Consider the following 20,700-nt stretch of genomic DNA (forward strand, 5'->3'; position numbering starts at 1 on the left):
ATCCAACACTACGAACAGCACCAGAAGAGCAACTTGGTAGGGGACATCGACATCGCATGCCGTCTGTTCTATTAAAGCCCTACGTAACCTACACTGCTCGGTATTTGAAAGACCCCATTCACACTCAAGCCCACTCTGAATCAAAGTCCTCAGATACGACTCCCTATCCCTTAGCAAATTATGTGACATGTACTAACTTCTCTATTAGACATCAAGCTTTCTTGGCTACAGTCATTGTAGGAGCCGAGCCCACCAGCTTTTCTGAGGCAATGAAAAGTGAGAAATGGAGAGAAGCTATGAGAAAGGAAATCCAGGCTCAGGAGGATAATGGTACTTGGACATTGGAAACTCTACCTTTCGGGAAAAAGGCAATAGGGAGTAAATGGGTTTATAAGATTAAATATAATTCAAATGGGACAGTTGAAAGGCATAAGGCACGCCTAGTTATTCTCGAGAATAGACAGGTTGAGGTGTTAGATTACAATGAGCCTTTCGCTCCTGTGGCCAAAATGACAACAATCCGAACCTTCTTAGCTGTGGCAGCCGCTAGGAACTGGGAGTTGCATCAGATGGATGTACATAATGCATTCTTACATGGGGATTTGAATGAGGAGGTATACATGCAGTTGCCGCCATGTTTCACATCTAAGGATCGAACAAAAGTGTGCAAACTGAAGAAATCTCTCTATGGATTATGTCAAGCTCCCAGATGTTGGTTCTCAAAATTGACAGCAGCCTTGATACAGTTCGGGTTTGTTCAATCGTATCCTGACTACTCTTTGTTCACTTATTTCAAACACAATGTCCGTATGCACGTGCTGATATATGTTGATGACTTGATTGTTGGGGGAAATGATACGGTAGCCATTGCGAAATTTAAAGTGTATCTCAACCGATGCTTCCATATGAAAGATCTGGGTCCACTCAAGTACTTCTTAGGTATTGAAGTAGCTCATGGCCCTGAGGGAATATTTTTGTCTCAACGTAAGTATGCCCTGGACATCATCTCGGAATGTGGACTATTGGGAGCTAAACCAACATCCGTGCCCATTGAACAAAATCATCATCTTGCGCTAGCAAAGGGCGCTCTAATGGAGAATCCCAATCAGTATCGGCGACTAGTGGGGCGGTTGATACACTTAACCATCACACGGCCTAAACTATGTTATTGTGTTCATATCCTAGCTCAGTTCATGCAGAGTCCACGGCAAGAACATTGGGAGGCAGCTCTGCGAGTAGTGCCATATATGAAAGGATATCCTGGACAAGGTATATTGTTACATTCTGATAGCAATCTGCGTTTGTATGCTTATTGCGACTCTGATTGGACAAGCTGTCCGTTGACACGACGTTCGTTGACTGGCTATTTTGTTATGTTGGGGCAATCACCAGTTTCTTGGAAAACGAAAAAACAACATACTATGTCACGCTCCTCGGTAGAAGCAGAATATCGTTCAATGGCTGCGACAAGCTGTGAGTTGAAGTGGATGAAGAAACTCCTTTTGTCCTTGGGAGTGGTGCATGATGAACCTACGCGATTGTATTGCGATAATTAGGTAGCTCTGCATATAGCCACAAATCCAGTGTTTTACGAGAGAACACAACATATCGAAGTCGACTGTCATTTTGTTCGCGATGAGTTGCGGCATGGGAACATTGTTACTTGCCATGTTCGAACCACAGAGTAGTTGGCTGACATCTTGACGAAGGCTCTTGGAAAAGAAAAATTCGCCTGTTTCCTCGACAAATTGGGCATTCGAAATCTTCATGCGCCAATTTGAGGGGGAGTATTGGGAAATCCTCATGCATATCTTATCTTCATCCATGTATCTTTAGCTAGTTGTAGTTCCCTAGGTTATATATACGAGTGTATCTTGCATAATGGACATATAGAATTCTCCACAAAGATTTTTTCAAAGGGAATTAGTTAAGGGGTAGTTGAGACTCAAAGGGAAGGGGAAGGAGACGAGAGACGTTCAGATGAAATTTGACAGTGGAATTGAGCCACAGAGAGAGGATTGGTGGGAAGAGAAGATTCTTCGAGGACTTAGTTTCTTCTTCATGTCATTATTCACTTTATTTTGTCCATTTGTCTTATAAGAAAATTAGATGATAGGCGAAGGACATTTTTGTCCATTTATATAATGCTTAATGTTGCTTAACAATTTTGAACCAACTTGACACTTTTTAAATGTTTGGGCATTGTAGTGACACATTTCAAAGTTTGGATACTAACTTGACACTACCCCCAAAGTTCAGAGTACTAAAGTAGAATTTTTCCTTTGTTTTATTTTTTAGGGAAAACCTATGATGCAAGAAAGAACCTAAAGTTGTTGGGCCCAATCATGATATACACACCACAGGGACTATTGTCTTGTAATCATTAAGCCAAAACAATCTAGATCTCCTACTCACAAGAATCCTATCCATACCTACCCACAAGATACTACAGCTATACATTGGGAACATATCCCCATGAATGGTGACATGTGTAGTTGTAGCGTCTTGTGGGTGGATGTAGATAGGGTTCTTGTGGGTAGGAGGTCCGAACACAATGCAAAGGCTCACACATGCTAGTGAAAAAGGGAAAAAATTGACTGTCTAAACTCGACATCTTTGGCAGCTTAGGCTCGAATGTGGGTAGCCAAAGTTTTCTCATCGGGAGACTCCAAAATCAACAAATCCGATGGAGAAGGCGTCAATGAAGATGGATACCCCATCCCCCAAACCCAGGACCCCCTAACCCTGGTGCAAGCAGGACTCAACCTCAAGATCCACTACAACCAACGGAGACCTTACCAACTAATCAATTGGCACCTTGCGGATTAGGAACTGCTTTCTCTAGTAATGTAGAAACAAAATTAAGAACCATACTAGAACTCATTTCAGCATTTGCAGATCTCATCAACCTCTTTTAGTTGTGTTGTTTTACATGTGAAGGTCCACACATGCAACTATGCACGTCGATACTCAGTATTCCTTTTTGCGACAATGGGCTAGACCAAGGTTTAAAGCATGGTTTTCAAAACCAGACCGGAAAAACTGGGAACTGGTCAGGTGGCTGGTTCCATCTTACCCGAAAACAATTTATTTTTCCAAAAACGTTGATTTGGTCAGCAAACTACTGACGCGGGCATTCGAACCGTTCAGCGGTTTTAGCTGTTTTTTTTTTTTTTTTGTCAGAATGAGCTGTCTGTTCGGTTCAAACAGTCAAACGGTTTGACCTAGGAATCAGACCCTTGACTGGTTCATTGCCCGGTTCGATTTTAAAAGCCTTGGTTTAAAGTATTGAATTATTGATTCACCTGATATGCACAAACATTCATAATGTTGTTTTGGGTGAATCAATTTTTCTCTCTATTTTTTTTTTATTTTTTCACTCATATTTTCAAGGGGGAGCATTTTAATGCTATTTGACATTTTAAAAAAATAAATTTCTGAAAAAATCCTTTAAAATAGGCATATCTTAAGGTCCGTTTGATTTACAGTCAAAATCGGAATCGGAATCAAAATCCATTAAAATTAGAATTAAAATATTCTATCCCATAATCTATTTAGTTAAGACAGGAATGAGAATGGAAATTGAAATCAGCCTGAATGAGATTTTATTACCAAGGGAGGGAGAGGGAATAGACAACATTCTGCCAAAAATGGGAATAGACTCCAATTCTGCCCAATCAAACAATTGGAATCAGAATGGCCTATTCCGATTCAAATCCCTATTCCCGGAAAAGTAAATAGGCCCTTAGATATGATACAATAAGTCCGATAACTTGGGTTAGACTGCTAGTGGCATTAAAGAAAAATATTCGTGAAAAACATTCATCGGATTCCAATACTCCATGATTCCCATTTCATGGAGAACCCGGATTTCCTACACTCTCTTTGTTCAAGCCATGCCACACTCTACACCTTCCCCATCTCACATGGATTAAGTTAAATGGAAGGTTCATGGCATTATGTTTTCAAATTCAATTTTTGAGACCTAAAAAAAAGAAAAAGGCAGGAAAAAAAAAGGAAACTTGATTGTCCAACCAACAGATGGAAGAGGCTAAACAAAAAAAGGGAAACTCAACCGAAGGCTTGCTTGCCAAACCCTAGATGCCGTTAATAATCAATTTGTAGAAAATAGTTTTGCAAGAAGCTCAGCTCAGGAGTAGGGGCGGAAATTGTTTTGCAAAAAACAGTGTTTCTTCTTCACTATTTCGTTTTCTTCTTCTTTGGGTGCCATTAATAAGAGATTTGCAAAGACAAATTATATTTTCTTTTTTAACCTTTCAATCAAAGGCTACAAGATAGAGATGCAAATAGATTGGACCAGATTTGAATCAACCCGATTCGAATCTGATCCAACACTGTTCATGTCAGATCTGATTTGATCCAAAGATCCGATCGGATCTAATAGGACTCGATTTAAATTTGAATCCTATCAGTAAGTTGAATCTTTGGATCTGATCCGATCCGACCTATTTTCTTTAAAAATTAATAAATTATTAAAAAAAATAAAATATACTAATTTAAATAAAGTAAAAATAAAAATACAAATATTTTTAATTATTTTCATCACATATATACATATTTTTTATAAGAAAGATAAACAATATAATAAATTTATAAAAATATAATATAAAAAATATATTTATAAATAAATAAATAACATATATATATATTATATATTTATATTTATAATATATAATATATATCGGATCGGATCTTCTCGGATCAGATAGAGGGTGATATGAATTTGACCAAATAGGATCAAATCATCCGATCCATTTGCACCCCTACTACAATACATGTGTTGTTTGCACAATACATAGTGACGAATCACAAGTAATTCTTCAGTATAGATGGGAGAGGCTAAACATAAAAATGGGAAACTCAACCCAAGGCTTGCTTGCCAAACCCTAGATGAGTAGCTCCATTAACAACCAATTTGCAGGAATACTCAACCCAAGAACGAGCGGAATTCATATTGCACGAAATAGTATTTCATCTTCAATGTTTAGCCTCCCCCATCTATCGACTTGGATAGTCAAGTTTCCTTTCTTCCATCTTTTTCTTTTTTTTTTTGGGTTTCAAAAGTTGAATTTGAAAAATATTACATCCAAACCTTCTGTTTAACTTAACCCAACATGTGAGATGGGGAGACATGTGGAGTGTGATGACATTTAGGAGTGCAAATGGGTTGGATCATGATCCAATCCGATCCAAGATCCAATCCTATTTGGTCGAATTTGGATCACCCATGGTCAAATCTTCAGATCATCCCCCTATTCGATTCGATATGTGTTATATATTTATAAATATAAATATATATATATATATATACATATATATATAATACATATATGTGTTACTTATTTATTTATTTATAAATATATTATTTATATTGTATTTTTATAAATTTGTTCTATTATTTATTTTTTATAAAAACATGTATATATAATGAAAATAATTAAAATACTTATATTTTTTGTTTTTTCTTTATTTAAATTGGTATATTTTTTTTTCTTTTAATAATTTATTAATTTTAAAGAAAATAAGTCAGATCAAATCAGATCCGATAGGATTCAAATTCAGATCGAATCCTGTTAGATTCGATCGAACCAGATCCAACATGAATAATGTCAGATAAGATTCAAATATACCCTGATTTTAATATGATTCAATCCATTTGCATCCTTAACGTTAAATTTCATTGGAAGTGTACCACGTCCCATTCGAATCAGATCCAACATGAATAATATCAGATAAGATTCAAATATACCCTGATTTAAATCTGAATCGATCCATTTGCATCGCTAACGTTGAATTTCATAAGTGTACCACGTCCCATTCCCAAAAGAGTGAAAAAAATCCGGGTAGAAGAACATCCCTATATAACAAAGATTATCACTTTAGATTTGCTAGTTTCCTAGGTAATTAATGATAAACTACACATGATAATCACACGTCCTCACAACACTTTATAGCCATGCATCGGAAACATCTCGATTCTTGCATGCTGTCTTTCATGGGAATATGTTCCCAATGCACGGCTGGAAAGGTTGTTGTGGCGATGTGAGGACCAAATTTTTGAGAATGAAATCCAGATTCCAGATTCGTAAACTACATCTCGACCACTACTACATTGCATGGACAATGATGCACGAATCAGAATCCAACGCATGTCCAGACGTGTGACTTGATTGGTTAAACAAAGAACAAAGAATCATGGACAATCTTCTAGAAAAAAAAAATTATAATTGTTACTAAAGCTCAGTTTGAAAATAGTATAAATATATGGGTTCAACTATGATATGGAAAAAATATGATATCTGAAAAACTTCTGGCCAGTAGTCAACTGAAAGATCTGGAATCATAAACGTGATAGCCAATTAAGTGTTATTTATCAAAATTCATGGGTGGATTTTGATCGATCAAAACTCTTCCTATACCATATCTTTTCTGCATCATAGATTTTCCCTACATGTACTATGTAAATACATATAATACAAGGTTTTGCACTATATATTTGTAAACAGTATACAAAATAATACCAAAAAAAAAAAAACACAAGGTTTTGCAGTCTACATATTTGTAATTATACTCCTCCAAACTGAGTCTAAGGCTGTATTTTGTTGCAGTGCAAATTTATTTGCACTAGTACAAATGCATGAGTGCAAATGTAAAAAATGCAAATTCTTGTTTAATTTTGTTTTGGATTTTTTCTTTATTCTGTTTCATGTGTTAATTTACTTCATTTTGTACTGCAATCAAACAAAATAAGCTAAAATTTAAAACAAAAATATATCAGAATTTACACTCATATCATTTGCACTGCCATGATTTTGCATCAATACAAATTTATTTGCTTTGCAACCAAACACAGCCTAAATAACATTCATTGTATACATTGGCCATTCATTTGTGTTAAATAAGGAGAAGAGAAAATTGCCACATAAAATTGTCCTTCAAGTATTCATGGTATGTTAGAATCTGATGCTTGTTTGATCAGAACACTATCCATGTAAGAAAGCCCATGCACATACATGTACTGAATCTACTGACAGAGAATATGGAAGACTGCCTCTTCCTCCACCTTCACTAGTTGAGATACTGTAACACTTGGATGATCGGGATTGATAATCATGTATGATAAGCAAGAAAATTCAAGACAAGTAATTACAATTATCATATAACTCTCAAATCCGAGCTGTCAAAGGAATACAACAATACAATTTAAGATTTATGAATAGTGTCAAATCATGGGTAATTGTCATAAACATTAAGGTAAAAATGGAGAGAGAGAGAGAATCTAACGGATGAACAAGAATGAGAAAAGCTTTACTAGATTATCTCATTTACATACAGATATTCATGGACTTAAAGAATAATCACTTATCACTTCTCAGAGGCAGACTGAAAGATGAAAACTGCTGTCAGAACTCCCACCAATGCTGTAACTGCCAAAGCCACAGTAGGTAAGGGGGTTGTAAGCCCAAAATTCTGCAATGCCAAGTGAAAGAATGTCATTGACAACGCTGATAAAAAAAAAAAAAGAAAGTCATCGACAACACCTTTCTTGGAGGAGTCGTGATCTCCTATACTTTTTTCCTACAGGTACCCTGTTACATGTGTACTCCCGTATGTATGGGACACTGGTCACAAACCGAATGGAAGTGCAGGAAAGAAGTATAGGAGATCCAAAACTCTTGGAAAGTAATTATACTGTTCATGCCCTCTTATTTCTTGTGTTATTTAGACAGTTAAATAGATAATAGACGTACTAAATGTTAAATTACCTAAATAGCTTACCAAAATAATAAAGTTATTTGTATTAGGCAACTATATATTTAAGTTTCACATCATCATCCAACCCTTATCCCAACTATATAGGGTAGGCTACATGAATCCCTACTTCGCCATTCCATCTGTTTAATGTCATATCCATTGTTAATTATTACCCATGTCCTTTTTAGTCTACCACTAGCCTTTAAGTGGGATTTCTTCCCCCTTACTAAGTTCTCGTGTAGATTCTTATCAACTGGTATCACAGTGGGTGAATGGGTGACAATACATTTGGAAGGGAAATGTTAATTATAGCACAAAGATAGCTCCTTCATCTAAAGAGTTGCATTCCCTTTGGCAAGAGATGGTTTGTCAGATCTCTAGACTCCAAAAATAATTCCAAGAAAATCTTTAAGCCGCATTTCAGGTATTTGCAGCACAACATGCTAAGATGTATGAAGATCACTTCAGCAAACATCTAGGGATCACATCTTGCCCAGAGTTCTTCGGAACATGGAAAAGGCTCACTGTAAATGTGGAAAAAGATGAAGAATAACCCAATCTAACGTTCATTGGGTTAACTTTAACAATTCGTGACAAGGTTTTGGGGCCCCAACAAGTCAACAATCTCAAAGAATTTTCCCTGGAGAAGATAGAGCTTGAGCAGTGGATTTCACGAGCTAAGCATTACTTTCTGCTTCATCGTACAGTTGATGATTTGAAGCCAAAATTGCACTAAACCACCTTGATTGAGATGCGATCTAATTGTCTGATGGTATGAGTCCATCTATGGAACTACTTCTTGCTTCTTGGAAATGTTTCATGAAAGGTCTAGTAGTTTGTTTCGGCCCTTCAGAGTATGAATACATCCACTGAAGTGATGAGAGCGTGCTCACCACAGGAGTCTTCTTCGAGGGAGACTCTGCCTCCTGAAACCAGAAAAGAGAGAGAGAGAGAGAGAGAGAGATTCTGAAAATGGCTTCCTCCTTTCTCATTATTTCATGGGCTATTTATAGATGCCGATTACCCCCTTTTCAGCCACAATAAGCCATCTTGCGAGGTCCCCGGGTATACACTTGTTTAATGGGCCTAAATGGGCCTAAATGGGCCATTCACAGTTCTGTTATTATCAACAGCTCCATCAACTCTTTCCCCCTTTATAACAACCTTGTCCTCAAGGTTAATGCTGGGGTAGTGTTGTTGCAGCTGATAGTAGTCTTCCCAGGTGGCGTCTTCAGGTGGGAGGTGTTTCCAGACCACGAAGGCTTGTTGAACTGACTTATTGCCATCTCGGATCCACCTGAAATCAGCAATATGATCCAGCTCTGGCTGTAGAGCCCCCTCCTTAGAAAATTCTGGTAAGCAAGCTGAAACCGAAGGGACTGGTCCTAAATGTTTCTTCAATAGAGATACATGAAATGTGGGGTGTATCTTGGAGGATCTAGGGAGGTCTAACTTATAAGCCACCTTACCCACCCTTGCTATAACATGGAATGGACCATAAAATCTGGGAGCCAACTTTTGGAGGACCGTTTAGCCAAGCTACTTTTGGAGCCGTCTCCTACCTCAAACTGAACATCTCAATGTTTCCTATCATAGTGGGCCTTCATTTGTTGTTGAGCCTTTATCAAGTTGGCCTTTAAGTCCTTAAGGACTGCATCTCTGTCCGTTAGATGTGTATCTACTTCAGCCACAGCAGTGGATCCCGTATAGAGCATGAAAAGGTAACATTCTAATTGAAACATGAAAAGAAGTGTTATACCAGTATTCTGCCCACGGAAGCCTGTTATGGGCCCGTGAATAGGATCTCGTCACAGGTCGGTTAACGGGGAAAACCTCTTGTTTTCCCTTATTTCTCCCTTTCCACGAGGTACCTATCTTTGGCGCCTTAATGGTGATTTGTTAAAGAGATCACCAACTCTCCTCTGCTCTTTCTTGACTGAAAATTTCGATGATTTCATTGAATAACATCTGCTCCTTTAAATAGGAGATTACAAGAAGTTAAGAGTCCTTCTTTAGGAAGACATCCTAACAACATTTATCTCTAAATGATAATGCTACTGCCTAATTAATAGGAGCACTGAATTTAGCCTAGAGATAAGATAGGAACACTGAATCTAGCTAAGAGAAAAGATAGGAACACTGAATCTAGCTAAGAGATAAGATAACACTGAATCTAGCTAAGAGATAAGATAGGAACACTGAATCTAGCTAAGAGATAAGAGAACACTGAATCTAGCTAAGAGATAAGATAGGAACACTGAATTTGGCTAAGAGATAAGATAGGAATACTGAGTTAATCGCCCATTACTGCTGCTGTCCATTAAACACTGAATTAATTTCCCATTACTGTTGTTGTCCATTACTGCTACTGTTTGCGGCTGTAAAAGCATCCACAGCATTACTCCCCTCCTGGACTAAGAGCTTGTCCTCAAGCTCGAATTCAGGATAGGTGTCTTGAAACACCGTCAAAGGAATCCAAGATAGGTGGAATGATTTTGCCCTCCTGGATCGGGTTCCAATGAAGAGGGTTCATCCTCATCTTCCTCTTGTTCCACCAGGAGGTAGAAAAGTCTCTTGCACTTGTGCCCTGCTGAGTAAAGTTCATCACAATTAAAACACTGCCCCCTTGCCTTGCGTTCCGCCATCTCAACCCTGGACAAGCGCTTAATAGGGGGTGCAACAACACTGCTTCCCACACTGAATGCCGATCTGGAATTGTTGCTTGTCTGTGGTTTCTGTTCTTAGATGGCTGCTGAAGATGGAGCCATTCCGAGTGGTTTCGGGGCTGCCCATGTTGTTTGAGGTCGCCCTATACTGATACTTCCGCGGTTGAGTTGCAATTTGCGTTCAAAAGCACGAGCCAAATTCATAGTAGTAACCAGATTGAGGGGATTTTGCATCTCCACATCCACCCTCAAAGTTTCCACTAACCCCGCGGTGAACATGTCAACTTGTTGGTTTGGTCGTACCGAAGATGCTCTTGTAAGGAGGGTCTGAAACTGGCGCTGATACTCAGCCACAGTTCCAGTCTGTTTGAGGTTGATTAGTTCGCCTAATGGATTGCTTATTAATGGGGGCCTGAATCTGAGAAGGCAGTAAGATTTGAATTGGGTCCAACTGAGCCCAGGTTCCTCCTGCTCCAATATATAAAACCAGAGCTGCGCCTCCTCTGTCATGTGGAATGCTGCTAAGCCTACCTTGTCCCTATCCTCTGTCTGTTGGTTACGGAAGAACTGCTCACATCTGTACAGCCATCCCAAAGGATCTCCAGTTCCATTATAGGAAGGAAATTCTAGCCTGCTGTATTTGGGAACGATCGCGGTTCCCTGGGCAACGACCTACTGCTCGCCGGACGATTCTGCCATGTTTGGTCGGCAGCCGTCTGTGGTTGCAGCCCCTTTTGAACACTTTTCCTTGCTAGAAAAATATAACTCCATCAAGCGCCTCAATTCTCGGACGTCGTCCTTGATCTCGCGCACCTCCTTGTTGTTTTCCACGAGTTTGTGCTCCAGATCATGAACCCTAGTTTTCAATTGCTCAAAGTCACCCATGATGCCCTACTCTGATACCAAATATCTCTAAATGATAATGCTACTGCCTAATTAATAGGAACACTGAATTTAGCCTAGAGATAAGATAGGAACACTGAATCTAGCTAAGAGATAAGATAGGAACACTGAATCTAGCTAAGAGATAAGATAGGAACACTAAATCTAGCTAAGAGATAAGATAACACTGAATCTAGCTAAGAGATAAGATAGGAACACTGAATTTGGCTAAGAGATAAGATAGGAACACTGAGTTAATCGCCCATTACTGCTGCTGTCCATTAAACACTGAACTAATCGCCCATTACTGCTGCTGTCCATTAAACACTGAATTAATCGCCCATTACTGCTGCTGTCCATTACTGCTGCTGTTTGCGGCTGTAAAAGCATCCACAAAAAAGCCACTTGACCCACTTCCCGGGGCAATCACTAGTAAAGCACCGAAGGTAGGTCTCAAGGGAACGATTCACCACCTCTGTCTGTCCATCGGATTGTGGATGATAGCTGGTGGAACGATGGAGTTTCGTTCCTTGCATCCGGAAGTATTCAGACCAGAAACGGCTTATGAAAGCTGAGTCCCGATCAGAGATAATTGTCTTGGGCATGCCATGTAAACAGGAGACCTCCTGAATAAAAATTTTGGCCACTTGTGCTGCAGTGTATGGATGGGATAGTGGTGCAAAATGCGCATACTTGGACAGCTGATCCACAAAAACAACAATGGCTGTCTTCCCATCGGAAGGAGGTAGACCAGTAATGAAATCCATAGTTACCTCATCCCACACTTGTTCCGGGAGCGGTATAGGCTGTAACAGCCCAGCCGGGGACTGATTGTCATATTTATGCCGTTGACATATCGTACACGTGGCAACATACTCCCGAGTCTGTCTCTTCATTCCCACCCAATAAAAATGAGAGGATACCCTACGATAGGTTCGTAGGATGCCTGAATGTCCCCCTACTGGAGAAGCATGAAAAAGCTCTAAGAGGGCCGGAATGTGGGTTGAGTTATCCGGCAACACCATTCTGCCCTTGTGCATCAGAATTTCATCAAGGGAGAAACCAGGTGGGACTTGTTCCCCATTCAAAATCTGGTTTCTGATCTTAGTGAGGCTAGCATCATTAGAGGCTTCCTCCCTCAGCTGAGTCATAAATGGATAAGTGAGCTTAGAAGCTACCATCTGACAACACTCATGTTGCCTTGACAAAGCATCTGCAACCAGATTGGATGGACCTGTTTTGTACTCTATTGTGAAGTCAAAGCCTAGCAACTTATATAGCCACTTTTGTTGTACCTCGTTCAGAGCAGATTGTTCTATTAGATATCTTAAGCTTCTTTGATCACAGCGAATGGTAAAAGCTCGACCCAGCAAGCACCCCCTCCACTTTTGCACAGCCAAAACAACTGCCATTAACTCCATAATACGTGGATTTACCCTGGGCCAGTGGTGAGAGAACTTTGCTGAAATAAGCAATGGGCTTTTTGTCTTGTAACAATACTGCCCCTATGCGTTTTCCTGATGCATCCGGCTCTACTACAAATGGTTTAGAAAAATCTGGCAGGGACAAGATGGGAGAGGTCATAAGGGTCATCTTCAGTGTCGTGAAGGCGTTCTCCACTTCTTCCAACCAATGGAAAGCATTCTTCTTGAGCAAGTCTGTTAGTGGGGCTGTCATAGTGCCGTACCCCCTAATGAACCGCCTGTAATACCCAGTAAGGCCCAACAAACCCCTAAGATCCTTGACAGTCGTGGGCTTGGGCCACTGCAACATACAATTTATCTTGTCTGGATCAGCTCTGACTGTGCCTGCTGTGACAATGTGTCCCAAATAGTGGATTTGCGTCTGTCTATAATCACATTTTGACCTTTTAGCATACAACTGATTGGCTCTATGAATGTCAAAGGTGGAGTGCAAATGCTGCATGTGAGACTTCCAATCCGTGCTGTAAACTAAAATGTCATAAGAAAACACTAGAATAAAACGCCACAAATACGGACGTAAGATCTCATTCATTAAGGACTAAAAAGTAAACGGGGCATTAGTGAGGCCGAAAGGCATCGCCAAAAATTCACAGTGGCTCTCGTGCGTCCTAAATGTCGTCTTATAGATGTCTTGAGCATGTACTCTAATTTGATGGTACCCTGCCCGTAAATCTAATTTGGAGAAAATCTTAGCCATGCCAAGCTCATCCAGTAGTTCATCAATTACAGGTATTGGAAACTAATCCCGGACTGTAATTTTATTTAGGGCATGGTAGTCAATGCAAAAACGCCATGTGCCGTCTTTCTTCTTAACCAAGAGGACAGGTGCTGAATACGGACTGTTACTAAGCTGTATCATGCCTTTGTCCCTGAGTTCCTTCACCAATTTTTCTATTTCTGTTTTCTGGCAATGCGGATACTGATAGGGCCGCACATTAGCAGGCGCAGCACCTGGTTTGATTGGAATCCGATGGTCATGCGACCGCACTGGTGGTAAGCCAGAGGGTTCTTGGAAAACATCTGAGTAATCAGTGAGCAGTAACTGCAGTTCTGTTTCCCGTGTTTCAGAAATAGTTTCAATGTCATTCCCGGACAAGGTTGAGCCTGGCTGACTCACGCCCAGGCTCGTTAGTATAGCTCCCTTCGCACCAATTCCCGCCTTCAGAATAAGGTTTAAGTTTAACTTCTCTTGTTGTATCGGCTCGGGTTCCCGACCCTTAAGGTGACACCACTTGCCTTGGCTCTGGAAATCCATTGTGAGGTGGGCCCAATCACATGTTACCGGCCCCAACTCTTTTAACCATTGAATCCCTAACACCACATCAGCCCCACAAAATTCCAACGGGTACAAATCCACTCGGATTTCACATCCTTGCATCTGTAACTTGAGCCCTTCGCATACTCCGTCACACCGGATACAGTTACCATCAGCTACATGGACGGAGAACGGGACGGTCAGTTCAACCGCTAGCCCCAACTGCCTAGCCAGCACAGCAGTAATGAAATTCAGAGTACTACCACTGTCAATTAACACCGCGACCTGTCGGCCCATAAGCTGGCCCATCACCCGCATTGTCTGGGCTGAATGTGTCCCCGTTATAGCTTGTAAGGAAATGGCCGGCACTCCCAGTTCCCCTAATTGGTTCGGTCCATCCTTGTCGTCGGCCCAGTCGTCTTCATAGTCCCTCAGGATCGATTTGTAAAGTGAATACCTGGTGTCGCTTACACTTGTGTCTACGGAAGAATTTCTCGTCGCAGTTGTAGCAGAGTCCTTGTTCCCTACGGGCCTGCATTTCTGACCATGAGAGATTTTACAGGGGAATGGTTTGAGTTGGTACTGGCATTGCCTTGGCGGCCAGACCTTCAGGACGACTAGGTGGAGTCTTCAATATCGGTCCTACGCCTCGATTTATTTTCCTCAAGCTATTTAGCCTGTCCTCATGGAGTCTAGCCAGTCTGATGGCTGTGGACATGGTGGTAGGTTGCATAGCCTTCACCTCTACCTGTATCTCGTCTCGGAGACCGCCAATGAAGCATCCTACAAGCGCGTTCTCCGGCCAGCCATGCACTCTCATTGCCAGTCACTCAAATGCAACCTAGTATTCCCGCACAGTGCCTACTTGCTGCAGCTTCGACAGAGCTTCATCAAAATTTTCGAAAGACGATGGTCCAAAACAGATATAGAGGGCTTCCGAAAATTCTTTCCACGTCATCTGAGGATGAGATCGTTTATACCACTGAAACCAGTTGAACGCCACTCTCTGATGGCTCGTGATCTCGTGGATATCAAAAGTATCACTCTGCTCTGTAGATCCAAGAAAGAGGATCTTCTCCACTGAAAGCAGGGAAGTCCACTCTGATCTTCCGGTGATTATTTCTGCCGAATTGGCGAGCACTGTCTTGACTGGAACCCATCACCATTTTCTTTGTTGTTTGATGATGCATTCATCTTCTCACACTGTGACATCACCGCTGAGATCGCTTCCTTGATCTCTCGCAGGTCGCCAGAGAATCTGTGCAGATCGACCGCAATTCGGTCCACTCTCTCTTCTACCGACACTGATCTGGTATGCGGCATGGAGAACCAATTCGCCAGATGAAATCTCAAGCTATGATACCAGAATTGATGAGAGCCTGCTCACCACAAGAGTCTTCTTCGAGGGAGACTCTACCTCCTGAAACCAGAAAATAGTGAGAGAGAGAGAGAAAGAGATTCTGAAAATGGCTTCCTCCTTTCTCATCATTTCATGGGCTATTTATAGATGCCGGTTACCCCCTTTTCATCCATAATGGGCCATCTTGTGAGGTCCCTGGGTATACACTTGTTTAATGGGCCTAAATGGGCCATTCACAGTTCTGTTATTATCAACAGCTCCATCAATAAGCCAAGACTGAACAAACTTCTATTGTCATCAAATTTGAATGTCAATTTGAACCTCTCTCTAATTGGACTTGAAGTTGAAGTTAACAGTAATTACTAGAAAACAATAGGGGGATTGTGTCTTGATGATAGTTGGAAGGACTAGATGTACAACCCACACAATAGGATTGCAGCCATCTCTTTTGAACGTCTACAACGAGTGTGTTCAGATGATATTTGTCATATGAATACAGGTTTTGTTTCAAAAAGAAAGGACCCCCTATAATCATGCATCAAATGCCAACAGAAATTAAAGAATGACAAGATAAAAGGATTATTTTATAATTGTGATTCATTCCCTGCCATTGTTGGAAGACACAACAGATACTTTTTATAGAAGGGGATTGGCCTGATGAAGCAAGTGATGATTTCACATGACCTTGTGGACAAGTAAAATTTAAGGAGGGAGTGTTAGGACTGATCAAATGTTTCTTATTTCCTGTTCTATTTAGGCAGTTAAATAGATTCTAGAGATCCACAAAATGTTAACTTACCTGCATAGTTTTGACTACAATAAGATTGTCATTTGTATTAGGCACAACTTTATATTTAAGTTTCTTGCCTTTCCTACTAATACATGTAGATGCTGTATGGCTTGGTGGTGGTGAGTATCAGATTCTTGAAGATTTATCTTTGCTAGGGCCACAGAGCACAGATCAAAATCAGATAGGGGTATACTGAATCTGGTTTGATAGACTAAACAGATATCTGAGTCCGACTCAAACAAATCAGATTCTATTTTGAATTGGAATAAATCCAATCCACTTTCAGCTCTAACGTTTGCACATGGTTTTCAGGGGCAGGTGAGTGCCATATCAGGAATAAATAGGACATCCATGTATCCCCTTCTCCCCTTCCTCTCTATAAGGCCTTATGAAATTCAAATGTCTTCCTCATCAAAGATCATAAAATATCTATATACTGATAATTTTTCTTAAAGGGTGGGTGAATCACATGGACAAAGAGAAACAAGAGTTCATGAATACCATTCTTTCTGAAGAGCTCTATAACACTGACCAATATCTATCCAAGAGGGCATAAAACCTTTGATCTTCACTATTTAATACAAGCCAATACATGTTAATCAACCTTTTGAAGCTTTTGAAATTCCAACTTGATTATTTCTTGTGTAATTATATGCATATAAGTATAATGTGTTTTAGGCATTATTTGCAAACCTTGGGTTCTTGTATCATTCTTTGCTTTTTTCCCTTCTAAGGTTTTCAGCATTCAAAGAAACCTATAATTATAAGATATCCTAGAAATTAGGAATGAAGTGTCAACATCTCCTCAATCACTCAATTGAGCTGAGTGGATCTCATTCATTAGAGATACAGAAACAAAGAAGCTGAGTGGATCTCAATTGAAAGTTGGCTCTAGAGAACATGGACACATACATGCAAAAGCAGGTGAAAAAATATTTTTTTTAAGAGCTTAATTTTTAGACTTATGTCTTAGTAATTCAAATCCAAAAATTAAACCTAGAACAAGTTTGATAAACTGCCTTTACTGAAGAATGGTTTCTTATTTGTTATGGGTTATACCTCCAAGAGTCCCTTTCCTGTTGCTATTTCAACACTGATTGCCACTGCAAATCCAACCATTGCAAGGCGGCCAAGCCATATATCCAAACCATTGCTTTCTTTTGTACTCTGCTCACATCTTATGGAAACTGATGTTGCCTTTGATACAAGTTTCCTTTGGCAGGATGTTCTCCAAACCACTAGAGAAAAGTGTGGAAGAGGGAAAAGTGTCAACCTTACACCCTGCTAATTTGTTAATTATAAAGACAGATGAAATTAAGCAGTTATAATGTTTGAGAGCTGTAATCCAATCTAAATTTGTGGGAGACAACAATGAAAATTGACAGTGATACTTAAGACATCTTATAAAGTAGGTTGACACATCTGTCATGGAAACTGATCATAACAATACAGAGTCTAATCATCTATCAATAATAATAATATAAAAAAAATAAAAGTTAACCCAATGGCTATACAAGAAGGATTCTCAGTGAAGTAGTAGTTTAATTCAACGCCAAGAACATTAACTATACAGATTCATCAATTTTTATAATTTAAAACAAATAAAAACAATTTCATGAGAAGTTGATGGACCAATCTTGTTAAATGGTTTGGAAATAAATTAAAATGATAAGTACATCTATCACAAATTTTCTCAGTTTACATATATGCAAAGTAAATTAAATAATAATAGGAATGGTAATCAGGGCACACTTAGAATTGGAGAGCAAGAGATAGAGTAGGTCCAATAGGTAATAAAATGAGGGAAAGTGTATTTAAATGGTTTGGAAACTTGCAGAGAAAACTATCTACAGTATCAATAAGAAATGATCTGTTACAATTTGAAGGGGCTAGAAGAGCAGAAACAAGTTATAATGTGGTTGGACTAGGAAGATATGGTGGAATACTTTTAGGTATATGGCTACTGCCCATTCCTTTAATTCTGTAGAACCCATAGAGGTCAAATGCCAGAAATTTATTGCTTTTACCATTAGGTATCAAATAGTAGGGCACCCTTAACGACCATAAAGAATTAAAGATAGAAAAGCATGGTCTCTTCCCATTAGAATGAGCTGGTTTTCTGGAGTACCTAGAACTAGGCCAAGACATAATATATAGTTATTTTATAGAGAGTGGCTAATTGTAATGCCATTAGGTGCACCAAAGGTGAGATTCCTGAATACTAGAAATTGGTCTTCCAAATTCTAGATATAAGATTTCTCTTAAAGGGTAATGGCTTCTTTTGGACAAATTCCTTCTAATAGATGGATCCTAAGGGAACTTAATGCTATTGCTGATTCTTTGGCAGATTTGGGTAGGGATGGCAATTTTCCCCATCCCCACCAGGTACCCGATCTCCCCAACCCAATGGGGTTGAGGATGGGGAATGAAGTCCCCTCCCCACCCCAACCCCGATTATATATATATCGATATATATATATATATATATATATATATATATTATGTGATATTATTTATATTATATATATCAAAATATATTGGAAATATTATTTATATTTTAAAAGTTTCCTTTATTTTAAGTAAATTTATTTTTCAAAAAATACTGTTAACTAAAAAATTTTGGGGATTCGGGTCCCCACGGAGAACCCATCTCCGTCGGGGATCGAGGATGGAGGGTAACTTTTGTCCCCAGCAGAGATTAGGGTCGGGGATGGGGATTTATTTCAAAGTCGAGGTCAGGGACAGGGAATATGATCCCCACCCTGTTGCAACCAGGTTGGTTCCTAATAAGGCTAAATGGTGTTGGAGAATAACTTCTGTGTTAAGAGAGACCTCCTTTGGTATCTAGGAGGATATCTTGGTCTCTTCATTGCTGCCAAAAGGGAGTGCACAAGGATCACATTTCAGGCACCACATTCCATTGTAATATTAGGGTGTCTTGGGTGGAGTAGTCCCACTCTGGGTCAGAACCTTGTTTTTAACCTTTTATAGAAAATGTTTTGGTTTTCACGAATAAAAGTTGGAAGCAATGATGCTTCTACAGTCTTGTATTTCATTTTGTCGTTTCTCTTTTTCTCTTTTGAGGATTTGTGTGGTTCAACAGTTTGGATGGTGTTTCATTTTCTTCAGTTCATTTTATCCTTTCTTGTTTTCTCTTTTTGGGGCTTATGTGGTTGAATGTTTTGGCTGTGTTCCTTTCTCTTTAGTGCTATATTGTTATGATAATTTTCTATTATCATCAGACGTCACAATCGGTACATTTTATTGTTTTTATTTTCCAAAATCTTTCATATCAATTACCTTCTCTGTGATGAAGGCAGTAAATAAACTCTGAGATAAAAATAAGGAATACCTCACCTCCATTAAAGGACTTATTCATTAATGGACCTAATTGATTCCCAGATCCACCCCTCATTGCCAAGATTACTTGGTGCATGCATAAGTCTGCTATCTGCTATATTAGTGAAATACAATGACTCGGTTCTAGTAAGTCCTAGTTATTCAAACTATTTTTTTTAACCTCAACAATTTTCATAAAAAAATCCACTTAATGAAGTATTGGTACGCTACCTGTAGTCGGTGGTTCAGAAGTTGAATAGCTACAATGAATTGTGGGGATTGGGGGTATTGCGGTCAATAACATTTAGAAAAATTCCTTATGCAGAATTCGAAAGCTAACTGTGCACTAAAACCAATCCTAGATGGTTTCTTCTTTCAAATGCTCTGTCTAACACTCCAAGTAATTTAAGTTGCAGACATAAATAAACTCAAAAATTCCCATCCCTTGAATAACGACTTGTTAATAGTAACAGTGGTAGCATCAATCTAAAACTATAAACCAGAAAATGCAGAGCCGCGCTTATCATAGACCTGCAGTAATTGGACAGAGATAGTGATGGCTACTATAATATAGTCAAAAGTCTTACAAAGAGGAGAGCCCCGAGTGAAAGATGTGGCAGCTCGCGATATATTGGCAAGGGGAAGTTGAGGAAGAACACGAGCTTGTACTGATTTTGAAACACCGACATCTGCATATAAGCAACCGTGGTTATATTTCCTCAGCTGTGAGTTGTGTGTGCGTGAGAGAGAGAGGGGGGGGAAGGATGTTCAACCGGGTGTAATTACCATGCACGGAGAGATAAAGAGAAGCAGAAACCAGAGCTTGGGCCATCCCTGAACCTGGAATTGGTGGAAAGGGAGATGCCGCCCCGCCCAGCCTCTCGATTCCTATCTATTCTTCCCTTCAACACTCAACAGTAATACCGTACACCAAAGACACGAAACATGACTTTCTTATCCACCCCGTTAACCATTATCCGGTGGAAAAAACGATCACGTCAAAGTTTAAGATTCTCTCAACATTAGCCACGTGGCTTTGTTATCCACCATTTTTTTCTAAAACTCACCATATGTTAGAGCACCGCTAATGTTCATTAATAGATATAATGATATAATGATAAATCAGCATAAATATAATTTTTATGATC

At 39.5% G+C, this 20,700-nt stretch overlaps 1 protein-coding gene across 2 annotated transcripts; it reads right to left on the bottom strand.

Moving 5' to 3' along the window:
* Positions 1-7,153: 7,153 nt before the first annotated feature.
* On the bottom strand, positions 7,154-20,499 carry SEP1 (stress enhanced protein 1). Of its 2 annotated transcripts, none has more exons than XM_088894092.1 (4): positions 20,339-20,499; positions 20,140-20,241; positions 17,273-17,451; positions 7,154-7,448 (listed from the first exon to the last, which is right to left on the bottom strand). In XM_088894092.1, exons 1-4 carry the CDS (start codon positions 20,382-20,384, stop codon positions 7,425-7,427), a joined length of 351 nt encoding a protein of 116 aa, XP_088750218.1. In that variant the 5' UTR covers positions 20,385-20,499; the 3' UTR covers positions 7,154-7,424. The 2 variants fall into 2 exon arrangements, with proteins under 2 accessions (XP_088750218.1, XP_010244259.1); XM_010245957.3 differs by having other exon boundaries at positions 7,154-7,491.
* Between the last annotated feature and the right edge of the window lie 201 nt (positions 20,500-20,700).

The sequence above is a fragment of the Nelumbo nucifera genome, chromosome 1 (genome assembly GCF_055504915.1).
Source record: "Nelumbo nucifera cultivar China Antique chromosome 1, China Antique-T2T, whole genome shotgun sequence".
In the NCBI taxonomy this organism is placed as follows: domain Eukaryota; kingdom Viridiplantae; phylum Streptophyta; class Magnoliopsida; order Proteales; family Nelumbonaceae; genus Nelumbo; species Nelumbo nucifera.